Below are 13,360 nucleotides of genomic sequence, written 5' to 3'. Positions count from 1 at the left end.
ATGCCATCTATTGACTAATGGTAAACTCTCATAACGCCATCTATTGACTAGTGTTAAAATCTCAGAATGCTATCTACTGACTACGCCATCTATTGACTAGTGTTAAAATTTCACAACGCCATCTATTGACTTGTGGAATAAGTCTCTCAATGCCATCTATTGACCAGTAAAAAGTTCTCACATGAACGCCATCTACTGACTAGTGGAAAGCTCTCAACACCATCTATTGATTAGTGGAAAAATCTCACACTGCCATCTATTGGCCAGTAAAAAGTTATCAAATCAATCTCATCTACTGACTAGTAAAACTACCAAACAAGTACATGGATGTTAGCCAATAGAAGTGATCAACTTTAATATATAAAATGTTTCTTTCTTGACTAAAATTTGCTCAATGTTACTTGGGTTGGATAAAGAAACAAAATATTTTCCAAATAGCTTTTAATTGTCTATCTAATTCTGTGATACATTCCAATTCCTCATAAATAACAGGCTGCTAATGATAAGGTTTAATATCTTCGATGGCCGATGACAATGATGACGATGTCGATTTTAGACGAATCAGTAGTTTGCCATATAATAATAATAATAATGTTTTTAGAGAGTTGTTTCATCTTCTTCAAACTGATTTCTCCTTGTCCTTTCTGCACGGTGTCTGCGTCTTCTCCTCCTATCTGTATAGTTTTTTATGCACGGAGAAAAGAGACAGACAGACAGACAGAAGAGGCTCATCGTTAATATAAGAAGAAGAGGAAGAAAAAGGGGGCTTTTCCTCCCGACTTTTCACTGTGTTCGTGAAATCACTAGAGGTGACATGAAGCATTCTCCAATTCCTTGCTAAATGGGTTTCACTCAGTAAAGATACAGTTAAGATAGCAGTTACACCCTCAATATTAAAAATTCCCAGACCAACCGGTCTCCTCTTCAGGTGACCACAGCATAGTCTAATAAAAGGAGGAAGTTACAAAAGTTAAAAGAAAAAGAAAATTAAAAGCCACTTTCGGTCATTTCCAAACTGCTATTAATTCATTTTTTTCTCAGTAAACTCTTGTAACTTTGCTTCTTTTATTGCATTTTTATTAATGCTGTGATCACCTGAAGAGGAGAAAGCTGGTCTTGAAGCTATGGTGAATTTTAGCGTTTTTAATATATAGACCCGAAACACATCGGGAGTCTATCTCTACAGCAGGACAAGTGTCTATTATATTCATCACGTATACAATTCTACAGATATATACCTCTATACTTCCTGAATATTTTTCCTCTAAGGAGACAAGTTTTGCAAATTGGTGGAAATGACATCCTTGGGAAAAATGAAGAGCTACAACCGAGCCAGAGGACAAAGCATCGTCATCATCATCAGCCACAACCTGACAAACATAATCGAAGAGAGATACAACAAAATCATCGGCTTGGAAATAAAGAAATGTGATTTTCAGGCAGACATTCGGGCACGGACACATACGCACAGACTTCTGAACCAACTTAGAAATAAGTATCTTAAGTAATGAACACATTTGAATTCCTAGGCTAGAGAGGGATTTCTTAAATATAGAGACTATAATTATAAGCGAATCAACAACACCTGATATCAATACTACACTCAAAGGAAAATTAGCGAATGCAACTTAAAGCTTAAAAACTGGCAGTGCTTTGTGATGCTTTTACTTCTCTTGTCAGAGAGGGAGACAGCATCCTCACCTATGCATTATGCGTGCGCACACACATACACATATATACTATATATATGTATAGAAAAAAATATATACACAGTAGTCCCTCCATATCCGTGGAGCCGCGGTGAACGGTAGCGGCCGTCTCCCACGAAACAGAAATTCAGTGCAATCCTCAATCATTTATTTTGTCTAATGTCCTTTATACCATGTACCCTCTAACATTTCCACAAGCTAAGATTATTCTTCAGTGTTAACAGGATATCAGACTCAATTTGCCTTTCTGCATTGTCCCGTAATCTCAATTATACAGGAGGGATATTTAGTTATCTGATTTGTAAATTTTTAATACCTTACCAAATACATTTATGTGTATTATCTAGGTTTTATATTTTACAATGATTTTAACAACATAAATTCCCAGTGTTAATCAATCTGATATGGAATTGTAGCCCAAGTGACCACAGAGCTGTGATGAAATACCAAACTCACAGATAAAGAATCCAGGGATACAGAGTATCTACTGTACAATATAGTCTTCACTGTCAATAAATGTATATACACATACATACAAACATACATACATACACACAGTATATGCAGATAATTTTTGTTTTGTGAATAGCCTGATGCCAAAAAATACTGACATTCATAACTAGTCTTCAGCAGAGGGAATTCTGTTCAGAAAGTAGCCATATTTCTGAAAGGAAGCAAAGAAGGCACTTGAGAGAAACAAGTATCAGTAACCGGCAGCTTAATAAGCTATAAACAAATGGCGGGGGGGGGGGGGGGGGGGGGCGATTTTGTTGAGTGTGCAATAATGATTTTGCATAGTCTTATTGCTGGAGAAACTTGCTTGCTGCAGAAAACAAGCTTCAGGCAGACGCTGGGCAGAAGACTGCTCCAGATATTGCTTCCAGATTGAAGTGATGCAACGTCTCCTAACTGAGGCAGAGAAAGAAGATGGGTACATAGCATCTGCCTAAACGTATTTTCCACAGGAACACTTTCCGAAGAACCTTTTCTGATCACTGGAACAACTGGAATCAACTACTGTACTAAGTAAATGGAAGAGCAAAAACCTATTCTTCTGCTGTTACCTTTTTCCAGTCGTGATCCGAGACGTGAAATTCAATACGAGGGTTTGAGACTTGGAGCATTTTGTTAGATGGTTCATTATTCTCACGAGTCCAGAAATAAGCAATATTTCTTGACAGATTCATATGAAAAATTTTATACGACTGTTCGTCAAATAAGGGAATAGCTCAGCTGCTATAATGTAAATTTCCAAGTAGAATCAATAAAGTAAAATGGATTACTTTTCAAAAACAATGAAATGGTTCTTTAAACTGGTTGCTAAAACACTTGGACATTTTTACTAATTAATACCAGAGTCTTCTAGACTTTTTCTACTAAAATGAGATTACATTAAAAAAAAATGTTAATAATTCTGAGCTGATCATAGTTAAAGCAAGAACTACAGGGCACCGGATGGTTATTTTGAGAAAGAGCTGGACATTCAGAAAAGTAACAATCTGAACAGCTAAGTTCAGTTCTGTAACCATTTCACAGGGGGACAATTTCAGTATGAAATTATAGAGTAATCACTGTTACTCTGACAAAGTGCGTAGAGATGGAGGCTCGTTCCTGTGCATAAGGCAGCAGGCCAAAAACAGTACACTTTCCAAACTCCAAGTATTTGGGATGATGGTACAAGTGACGTAGCTTTTTATACATGTACACTGCACAGGACATTTTCAACATCAGCAAGGGTACACAGATATTTACAAGACTTAAATATTCCTGAACCTTTAGACTGTACTGACTTTGTCATTGTTCATAACGTTTAGCATACTAATAACTCAAGCACACTCACTTCAAATACATAAAGGGTCAGGCAAGAATCTATGATATTATGTATATGTTTTCAACGTTTGTTTACATTTTTGGACGAATGATTATTGGTTCTTCAGACCAAATGTATCAGAATCTTACTCTAAAATGTCTAGCATCATGCAAGTGCTTCAAATATCTTTATTTTTTTATTTTTAGGAAAATGGTAACATGTGTCCCTTGCATCCTTTCTTTGATTGCTATACTCTGCAGCAGATGGGGGGGATCTGCCCACTTGATTATCCTCAGCTACTAAATTGATGGGAGTTCATTAAGCCTTCTTGAAGCCGTGGAGGTAGTGGCTGTAGTAGTCTGACGTCCGACGGCTGGGTCTAGCCCGTCCTTCCCCGCCTCGCAACCGCCTGGAGGCGGGCCTGGTCCGCCTGGGGGCCGTGACCACGCTGTAGGAGCCGAGGCGCGCCCTCACGGCGATGATGAAGTTCTCGATCTCGGACTCGTTCGTGCCCCTCTTGATTCGGAAGAACCCTTGCTCGCCCCACTGCCTGCCCCACGAGTTGGCCACCAGCTGTTGCGGAAGGGGAAGTAAGTAGAACGAATGAGGAGTGAGCTGAGCTGCTTGGAAGTTTGTCAATAAATGATGCAATCATTCAAATTATGGAGATCCCGGCTGTGTTACGGGAAGGGACGTTCAGAACAGGAGGAACACCATTTTGCGAACAGAGCTTTGACATTTGTCAACAGGTGACGTAATCACTGAAATGATAATAGCCAAAATATCCCATTTTCTACTTCCAGATATTGCCGCTGAGGGCGGCAGCAGCAGCAGCATCCAAGGTCGGCAGCGGCTTAGCAATTTTACTCTACTCAGAAATGTCTCCAAGAAAGGGGTTTTCTCAAGAACTTGACACAGAAAACAGCGCCTTGTCTTCTAAACTTACCCAATACTTGACAGGATTGTATCCCAGGGTCCTGTCCTCTCCCCAACCCACTATCCTGACGGAGTGGGCGGCGGTCTCGCTCGTCATCCCAGAGTTTGCATAAACTCCGCTCTTGTACATGAACAGGTCGCGATGGATTCTCACCATTGCTACAGAAAGATAAAAGGAAAAGATTAACGGAATACATACGAATAACAATAAAAAAAAATCAAGGTAGAGCGTCATATCCCCCATCGTACTGGTTTTATGATTTATAAGGAATGTGGTAGAAGATTTACTGAGGTAACTAAGATTTTTAGATACAGAGACAACTTTTACAAAGGTGTTAGATTTTATCTAGAGATGTTTACATTAGGGGAAACAGAGTTTATTTTTCTCACGGAATAAGTGCTTGATTTATTTTTCATTTTGCATACACAGGTAACTGTAAGATATTTAGATATAGAGCCACAACTTTTACAAAGGTGTCAGATATTTTATCTAGAGATGTTTACATTAGGGGAGACAGAGTTTATTTTTCTCACGGAATAAGTGCTTGATATATTTGTTTATTTTGCAAAAAACAAAAAAAAGTCTGAGCTTCCAATCTTTATATGACGAAGTGTCTGATTTGTTTTCCACCAATCTACTTTCCTGATGTTAAAACCTGATTACTGAATTGAAATTGAAAACTGAAATATAAAATCTACGCCAAAGGACGAACGCTGGGACCTACGAGGTTATTCAGCACTGAAAGGGAAAATCAGAGTAGGTAGGTTCGATGCGCAACAGAAGGCAAACCCCAAAAGAGAGACTATGAACGGAGGCACAGTTAAATAAAATGAAAGTGGCTGCTGCAGCTATAGGGACCTAAGGAAGCACGCTGCAGAGCACCTGAAGCAGCGCCTACAGTGCACCGAATGAGGAGCACTGACGGCGCTAACCTCCTTCGGGGTGATTAGTGTCTTGATTTTCACAGAATTAGGAGGAGGTCGAAGAGGGTACAGCCAGTAGCTCACGTACCTTGAACGGGGCCATTTGTCAGGATCTCCCACTGGATGTCTTCTTCTTTGCCCGAAATACGGTAGGCTGGCTCCGTCTTGTAGAGGTCTTCCCTCTGGAACACAACCTGGAGGGAGACGACGAGGTCATTCATTCACTGGCTGACCTTTAGTGCCCAAGTGTCTGGTAAGTGAATTTATTGCTCGAATGTTATATAAAGAAGTATGGTGAAGTCCTAATGTTTTTTTAGCAATAAACAACTCACCCAGTGGTTCTCCAATCAGGGGGGAATTAACCCTAGGGGAAAATTTCAGAGTTTCATGGGGTGCGGGGATGGTGGTGGGCGTGTGAGGGAATTGTGAACAATTTTCTTTTTCTTTTTTCAGCTACGAACCACTCATCCAGTGGTTCTCAACCAGGGGGAGAATTCACCCCTAGGGAGAAATTTCCGAGATTAACCGGGGTTGGGGGGACTTTTGACCAAGGAATTTTTACTCTATGCATATTATTTACAATGCACCTTTTGATGCATACAATTTTTGGAAAGGGGGAGTGGGGAGAGGGACGTGTGGAGAATGACATTTTGACATATGGTGAAAGGGTCCATGGGCCTCAAGAAAGTTTGGGAACCACTGAACTAATCATACAAAGTTAGGTGCAAATGTCATGATGGTTCTTAAATTTGAATTAGAATAACATATGGAAAAGTGTCCCATTTTTGCCATATTATATTATGGCAAAATATTGAATACCCTTCCCCATCCTTTTTTCTTTCATTTGGGGTTCTCTCTCTCTCTCTCTCTCTCTCTCTCTCTCTGAGGTTTTAAGCTTGGATAGCTCTTTCTTTCTCTCTCTCTCCCTGTGTGGGGTTTTAAACTCTCTCTCTCTCTCTCTCTCTCTCTCTCTCTCTCTCTGTGGGGTTTTAAGCTCTCTCTCTCTCTGCTTTTAAATTTTAACAAGCTATCTTTCTCTTTCTCTCAAACTTCGACATTTTACAATCTCTCTCTATATTTTACTATCAATTTCCGATTATTACAACAAATCTCTCTCTCTCTCTCTCTCTCTCTCTCTCTCTCTCTCTCTCTCTCTCTCTCTCTCTCTCACCTCTTTGGCGGCGCAGCGGAGACTGAAGAGATTCGCCCTTCTGGGAATGCGACATTGGGGCACCTTGCCCGTGGAACCGCTCTCATAGGTGTAGCACTCTTCGTTGACGACCCTGGTGGGAGAGAGACGCTCTTGTGAACAGGGTGTTCTTCGGTTATTTCACAGAGAGAGAGAGAGAGAGAGAGAGAGAGAGAGAGAGAGAGAGAGAGAGAGAGAGAGAGTGGGATTGTGATATTTTACAACATTATATATATATATATATATATATATATATATATATATATATATATATATATATATATATATAGAGAGAGAGAGAGAGAGAGAGAGAGAGAGAGAGAGAGAGACTTTTAAATAACCTCTAAACTTGAGACAGAGATACAGATACATTAATGAGGTTTTAAGTTTGTGTGTGTGTGTGAGAGAGAGAGAGAGAGAGAGATCAAGTCCAAGGACCTTTGTACCCTAACTCCTCCTCCACCACCTTGAGTACTCGAGACAAGAACCACCGGGATCCTGAATTATTAAGGCCAGTGCTGTTGTCACCTTCTTTGGCAACACACAAAAACAAAAACACCAAAGAGTCAATAAGAGATTATCGGGGGCCTTACACAGCCAAACACCGGCGAGACTTGTTTATCAACAAACACATACATATACACACATACGTATCCTGCAACGTGTTTATTCTTCGTGAGCACATTCTTGTATTTATGAGTTCCCAGAGGATATATATCAGGGATCTTTTATTCTAATTATATGAAATCTATATCAAATACGTCTGCGATCTCTTCTCATCCATCAGCGGATTCGAAGGTGTTGCACGCCAATTAGCTAAGAATCTGTGACATATGGATCTCGTTAATTATATCGCAGGTGGCAGAAGAACGACTTAATGTAAGGTCTAAGTCATGATGTACCCTATGTGGTTTATGCCAAATCAAAGTACGTAGTGATCTTCGTCAACATGTGTGTGTATCAAACTTACTTATAGCACTCTAGACAACCCAAAGTGGCTTTGGGTCTGGTCCAGTACTCGAAAGGCCGAAGTATCGTGTATGTGTGTGTAGTAGATTCACAACTGTGCATCTGTTATCTAGGCCAGTCCCTTACGACGCTCCTGATTGGCTGTTGATAAGCCACTCACAGGGCTGGAAACTCTCAGTCTCTCGTGCAAGTTCACATAGGCAGGATGTATGTGCCATCTCTCCTGAGGGATACATCTTTCAAAAGTATCCCTCAAGAGATGTGGAACATACATCCTGCCTATGCGAACTCTCGAGAGAGACTGAGAGTTTCCAGACCTGTGATTGGCTTATCAACGGCCAATCAGGAGCGTCGTAAGGGACTGGCCTAGACATCAGATACAGGGTTGATGTGAATCTACTATAGCACTCTGGACGACCCAGAAGAGGCTTTGGGTCTGGTCAAGTACTTGACAGGCCAAAGTATCTGTCTGTCTGTCTCCCCAGGGACGCACTCACCCAATCTTCCTGAGGTATTGCCAAGCCCTGTCGACGTGGCCTCCCTCACAGCCCTTCTGGCCACGCCTGTCGCAGCTCAGCAGGTGCTGGGGCGACAGCCGCACCGTCTCGTTGCCATAGGACTCGATCGACAGCCTGTTTTGGAGACAAGCGGTGCATTAGTTTTTATTATTGGAAAATAGTCAAGTCATTATTTTGACTTGGGAACTCTATGTACATCAAATCTCCAACTATGGTCAGTATTTTTATCAGTGAGTATCTCATGATACATCTCTTCAAATCTCTAATAACTACGTGGGTAATACAGTTACTGTAGTAGATTTTATACTTCACTAATAACAAAGAAACAAATAGTAATATTCAGTGTCATTTATGAAATTCTACACTTTCCAAATTACAAGAACAAACCACAAAGTTAAAATTCCGTTTCCTAAGCCTTACCTGACCGGGGAGATTATCTATAACCTTCCCTAACCTAACCTAACCCAAGACATAGCATATTGTAGATTCCTACATTAAGAATATATGTAGGTCAGGACTGGCTAGTTTTGTTCCAATCAGGCCAGTACATTTCCATCCAGTGCTAAGAAATAACAATTGCCAGGGATCCCTTGTAAGGGCAAGGGACAAAATGGGACAGGTCACCTAATGGCCCTTTGTAGTCCAGTGCTGGTGAAAACATGAAAGAAGGAAAGGAATAACACTTGAATTTAATGAAAGGAATGAGATGGTGAGGACCGATAGCATCCAATCAACACTTGCAGTTAGACAGGAGGGGATCATTCCTCGATGGTGACCTCCCAAGGGTTTTCGGGGGTCGTTATCTAGGGTTAATAGGGGGTGGGGGTCCTTATCTCTCTAATATTGACAGTCTTTTGTTTATGCTTCTAAGTTCATCCCCAATGGGCTCGTCCTAAACATGCCGCACAGGTGGATACGTACGGGGCTAAAAGCCTCAAAAACTCTTGGGGGTCACCATCTAAAAAAGCTCCAGATGGAATTTCACACAATTAAACACTTGACGCCCTCTTCTCGTCAACCTGACCTGTCCTGCGCCACGCCGAGGGTGGAGAACGCCCACGAGGCTCCGCACCAGCCCTGGTCGCTGACGTCACTCACTCTGCCTTGCCACTCGCGCTTGGTTCGGGCGTCGAATTCCCTCGGAATCCGACTGACGTCCGGCTGGAGCAGGATCGGGTACATCTTCAGGGACTGCGGAATGAGAGCGGGAATTACAAGGAGTTATAAGGAGTTACAAGGATTAGGATGTCTCATAGACTTGTTAGACCATCCTAAGAGGAGACATCGTGTGTTCACTTATCTCTTGGAGCAGGTTCCACTGTTTATTCAGTGTTCAAATGCTTTGGTCTAGTTTTCTTTTAAACTCTTACACACTGTTGCTGTTTTGAGAGACTGAAAACTTCACAGGGAGAGAATGATAAATAAAGAGATGGATGATTATCAACAACTTGAGAGAGAGAGAGAGAGAGAGAGAGAGAGAGAGAGAGAGAGAGAGAGAGAGAGAGAGAAAAATAAATAAAATGAGAGAGAGGAACAGAGAGAAAATAAAGAACAAAAATAAATAAAAAAGAATATATATATATATATATATATATATATATATATATATATATATATATATATATATATATATATATAGAGAGAGAGAGAGAGAGAGAGAGAGAGAGAGAGAGAGAGACTCACCAGGGCCTCAGGGTTCAGGGTGCCAGTCTTGAGGACCAGCCCCTCGCGGGCCTTGCGCCCCCAGTACTCTGAGTAGTTGGCCGCCGTCCACCCGAATTGACGCGGGGCCAGGTTGACCTCGCTGATGACCCGATCGTCGATCATGCAGGCGTCTTGGTCGCAGCTCAGCTGACCGTTGATGCATCGGCTGGAAGAGAGAGAGAGAGAGGGAATGAATTAATAGAGAAAGAGAGAGAGGGAAGATAAATAAAGAGAAAAAAATAGAGAGAGAGAGAATGAATCAATAGAGAAAGAGAGAGGGAAGATAAAGAGAAAAAATAGAGAGAGAGAGAGAGAAAGAGAGAGAGAGAGAATAAATTAATAGAGAAAGAGAGAGGGGAAGATAAATAAAGAGAAAAAATTAATAGAGAGAGAGAGAGAGAGAGAGAGAGAGAGAGAGAGAGAGAGAGAGAGAGAGAGAGAATGAATTGATAGAGAAAGAGAGAGAGGGAAGATAAATAATGAGGAAAAAATAAATAGAGTGAGAGAGTATAAACAAAACAAGCGAGAAAAAATACACAAAACAAGAGAGGGAGAGAGAGAGAAAATGAATTAATAGAGAAAGAAGGGAAGATAAAAAGAGCGTGAAAAATAAAGAGAGAAAATAAAGAGAAAATAAAGACAAAAATAAATAAAAAGAAAATAAAGAGAAAAAATAGAAAATCAAGAGAAAAATAAATAAAGAGAGAGAGAGAGAAAGGGAAAATAGATAAGAGAGAAAATAAACAAAACAAGAGAAAGAGTGATTAAAATAATAAAAAGAGAAAAAAATTAATAAAAAGATAGGGAAAATAACTAGGAGAGAGGGAGAGAGAGCATAAACAAAACAAGAGAAAGATATTATAATAATAAAAAGAGCAAAAGTACATAAAAAAAAGAGAACATAGAGAAAAATAAATAAAAAAGAGAAGGAAAATTACTCAAACAGAGAGAGAGAGAGAGAGAGAGAGAGAGAGAGAGAGAGAGAGAGAGAGAGAGAGTATGTATATTCGTGAATTAAGAGACAACACGGTAAAGAAATATTTTATCTACGTCTTGCTAATTTTTGGCATAAATAGATACACATATATACACACACATACATACATACATACTATTCAATTCAACCAATCTAACATCATATCAAGAAGCATTAAATCTTCGTCAAGTGGCTCGGAAAACGCTTTAACAAGAGAGACGTCTCATTCCCGAGCCTCCATAAATCATTAGTTTATTTGCTCTTTCGACTTTTATTAAGTTCATCATTTCATGTTTCAAGATTATGGTATAATGAAGTAATGACACACACACACATACACAAAGAGAGAGAGAGAGAGAGAGAGAGAGAGAGAGAGATTGAGAGAGAGAGAGAGAGAGAGAGAGAGAGTTACAAGGAGTTACAAGGATTAGGATGTCTCAAAGACCTATTAAATCCATCCTAAGAGGAGACATCGTGTGCTCACTTATCTCTATAGGAGCAGATTTTACTGTTCATTCACAGTGTCATCCTAATGATTTTGTCTAGCTTTCTTTTAAACTCTAGAGAGAGAGAGAGAGAGAGAGAGAGAGAGAGAGAGAGAGAGAGAGAGAGAGAGAGAGGGAGAGATCCCACCAAGATACCCATTTTCGCATGAACATTGACTCAAATTCCTCTAATTTGGTTGATGTGTCTCCACAAGCATTGCGGACACACACACAGATCATCTTTCATTTTATTTTCCAACTCACACATCAGATCGAAATATCCCCATCACAAATCTAGTGGTGGATTACAAGGTAGTTAAGCCTATATGCAAGCAAGCAAGCAAGCAAGCAAGCAAGCAAGCGCTAACTGTATTTTGCAGTTCATTTAGATAAGGGCGCGGAAAGGAACGCTTCTCTTTGTTTATTGGAGGCGTTCTCTCTTGAGATTTTCATAAGAACGCCTCTCTTTGTTTATTGGAGGCGTTCTCTCTCGAGATTTTCATAAGAACGCCTCTCTCTGTTTACCGGAGGCGTTCTTAAGTTTTCTTAAGAACGCCTCTCTATGTATACCGGAGGCGTTCTCTCTCTTGAGATTTTCTTAAGAACGCATCTCCTTGTTCATCGGAGGAGTTCTCTCTCGAGAATTTTGTCCCCAAATTTGAAGTTTTGTTTATTCCTTATTTCACTTCCTTGTACTCTTCGTTTTCATTTCCAACATACGTTTAATATTTCATACTTTAGTTTTTCACTTAAAAGATTTTTTCTCTGCTCTAACTAATAGGATTTTTTATGGTTTTAAAACATCTGTGTATGAGGAAGTGTTTGCAAATGAGATTGTTCGCTAAAAGGGAAACACACGTTCTCTCTCTCTCTCTCTCTCTCTCTCTCTCTCTCTCTATATATATATATATATATATATATATATATATATATATATATATATATATATATCCGTAAATTATCACCTACCACGACAATCCTGTACTGAAGACAATCCTCTCTCTCTCTCTCTCTCTCTCTCTCTCTCTCTCTCTCTCTCTCTCTCTCTCTATTCCCGGCCATGACGTCAGGTAACTCAAACTGTGCATTTAAACGAGGTGGTTTATATATCTGTCAGGTCGAGAGCCAAGTTCAAGGAGTGTTCTCAGAATCTACGTATACCGGGGCGCGCGGATCTTAAATTCGGACCATTTCACACTGAGTCACTTCACAGTGTCTTTTGAGGGAGGGGGACTGGGAGGGGGAGGGAGAGGGATGCTCTCTGTCAGTTTCCGAAGCTGGTGTTTGGTTTAGCAGTGTGGCAAAGACTGGGGCGTAAAGATTTCTGTTATCTTTGGACTAGAATGGGATTCAAATATTTTTTTCCCCCAGCTGGTGTTAGTTTAGCTGTGGTAAAGACTAGTGTATAAATTCTATTTTCTTCAGTCTATAATATGATTTTAAAAACTATATGCTTTTTACTAAGGGGTATCAAAGAATGGGGTGAATATTATAAGATTTTGAAGTAAAAGTAACAAAGAATATGTTGCATTGACTGCCAACTATACTCTGCAGAAACATTTCAGTGTTAAATATATTATTTTAGACTTAAGAATGGACATTAAAAATAGTGTAATATTAACATGACAACATCTGCAAAGATTGAGCAGACAGTTGGGAGATATTTCTTACAATATTATAAGTATATTCATCTAATGGAGATCTAGAAAATACAGAGGAATTAGGGCTAGCATTCTAAAGATGTTAAACCTACGAATACGTGAAAATTAGCTAGAATAATATCTTACGGGGACACCAAATGATTTAACTGATGTTCGCCAAATTGGATACCCAGAGATCCATTATTTTACGAGAATATAGAACTATTCTCTTCACGTTTCCCGCCCCATCGGCCTCCGGGAAGAGAGTATCGACAAAGCAAGCAAAGGTGAAGAGAGAGGAACGAAGAATTCAGAGAGCATATGGTATACCTTTGGGCCGCGCGAATAGTTGGCGGTCTCGCGCGCTTCAAAGGAAGGATATGTATTATCTGTTAATTCAAGGTGTCTTCACGATTTACTGCGAATCTGTTACAGATGCTTATTGCATCTGGCGACTACAAACGAACCACATAAGAGATTCTACATTGCAGCTCTTGAAT

General features: G+C 40.0%; 1 protein-coding gene across 2 annotated transcripts in view; it reads right to left on the bottom strand.

The window, feature by feature from the left end:
- Window positions 1-426: 426 nt before the first annotated feature.
- The window catches only part of LOC135198665 (uncharacterized peptidase C1-like protein F26E4.3), a 101,664-nt gene continuing 88,730 nt past the window's right edge, over window positions 427-13,360 (bottom strand). For both annotated transcript variants that reach the window (XM_064226468.1, XM_064226469.1), the window contains exons 6-12: window positions 9,739-9,925; window positions 9,080-9,246; window positions 8,035-8,169; window positions 6,551-6,662; window positions 5,468-5,573; window positions 4,466-4,614; window positions 427-4,092 (exon numbers count right to left, since the gene is read on the bottom strand). In XM_064226468.1, coding sequence (XP_064082538.1) covers window positions 3,838-4,092; window positions 4,466-4,614; window positions 5,468-5,573; window positions 6,551-6,662; window positions 8,035-8,169; window positions 9,080-9,246; window positions 9,739-9,925 — 1,111 coding nt within the window. In that variant the 3' untranslated portion in view covers window positions 427-3,837. The remainder of the gene's footprint in view (window positions 4,093-4,465; window positions 4,615-5,467; window positions 5,574-6,550; window positions 6,663-8,034; window positions 8,170-9,079; window positions 9,247-9,738; window positions 9,926-13,360) is intronic.

This window comes from Macrobrachium nipponense, chromosome 22 (assembly GCF_015104395.2).
Source record: "Macrobrachium nipponense isolate FS-2020 chromosome 22, ASM1510439v2, whole genome shotgun sequence".
NCBI classification, from domain to species: Eukaryota; Metazoa; Arthropoda; class Malacostraca; order Decapoda; family Palaemonidae; genus Macrobrachium; species Macrobrachium nipponense.
Note: the sequence above shows the minus strand (reverse complement) of the source record. Positions and strands in the feature narration are given on the sequence as shown.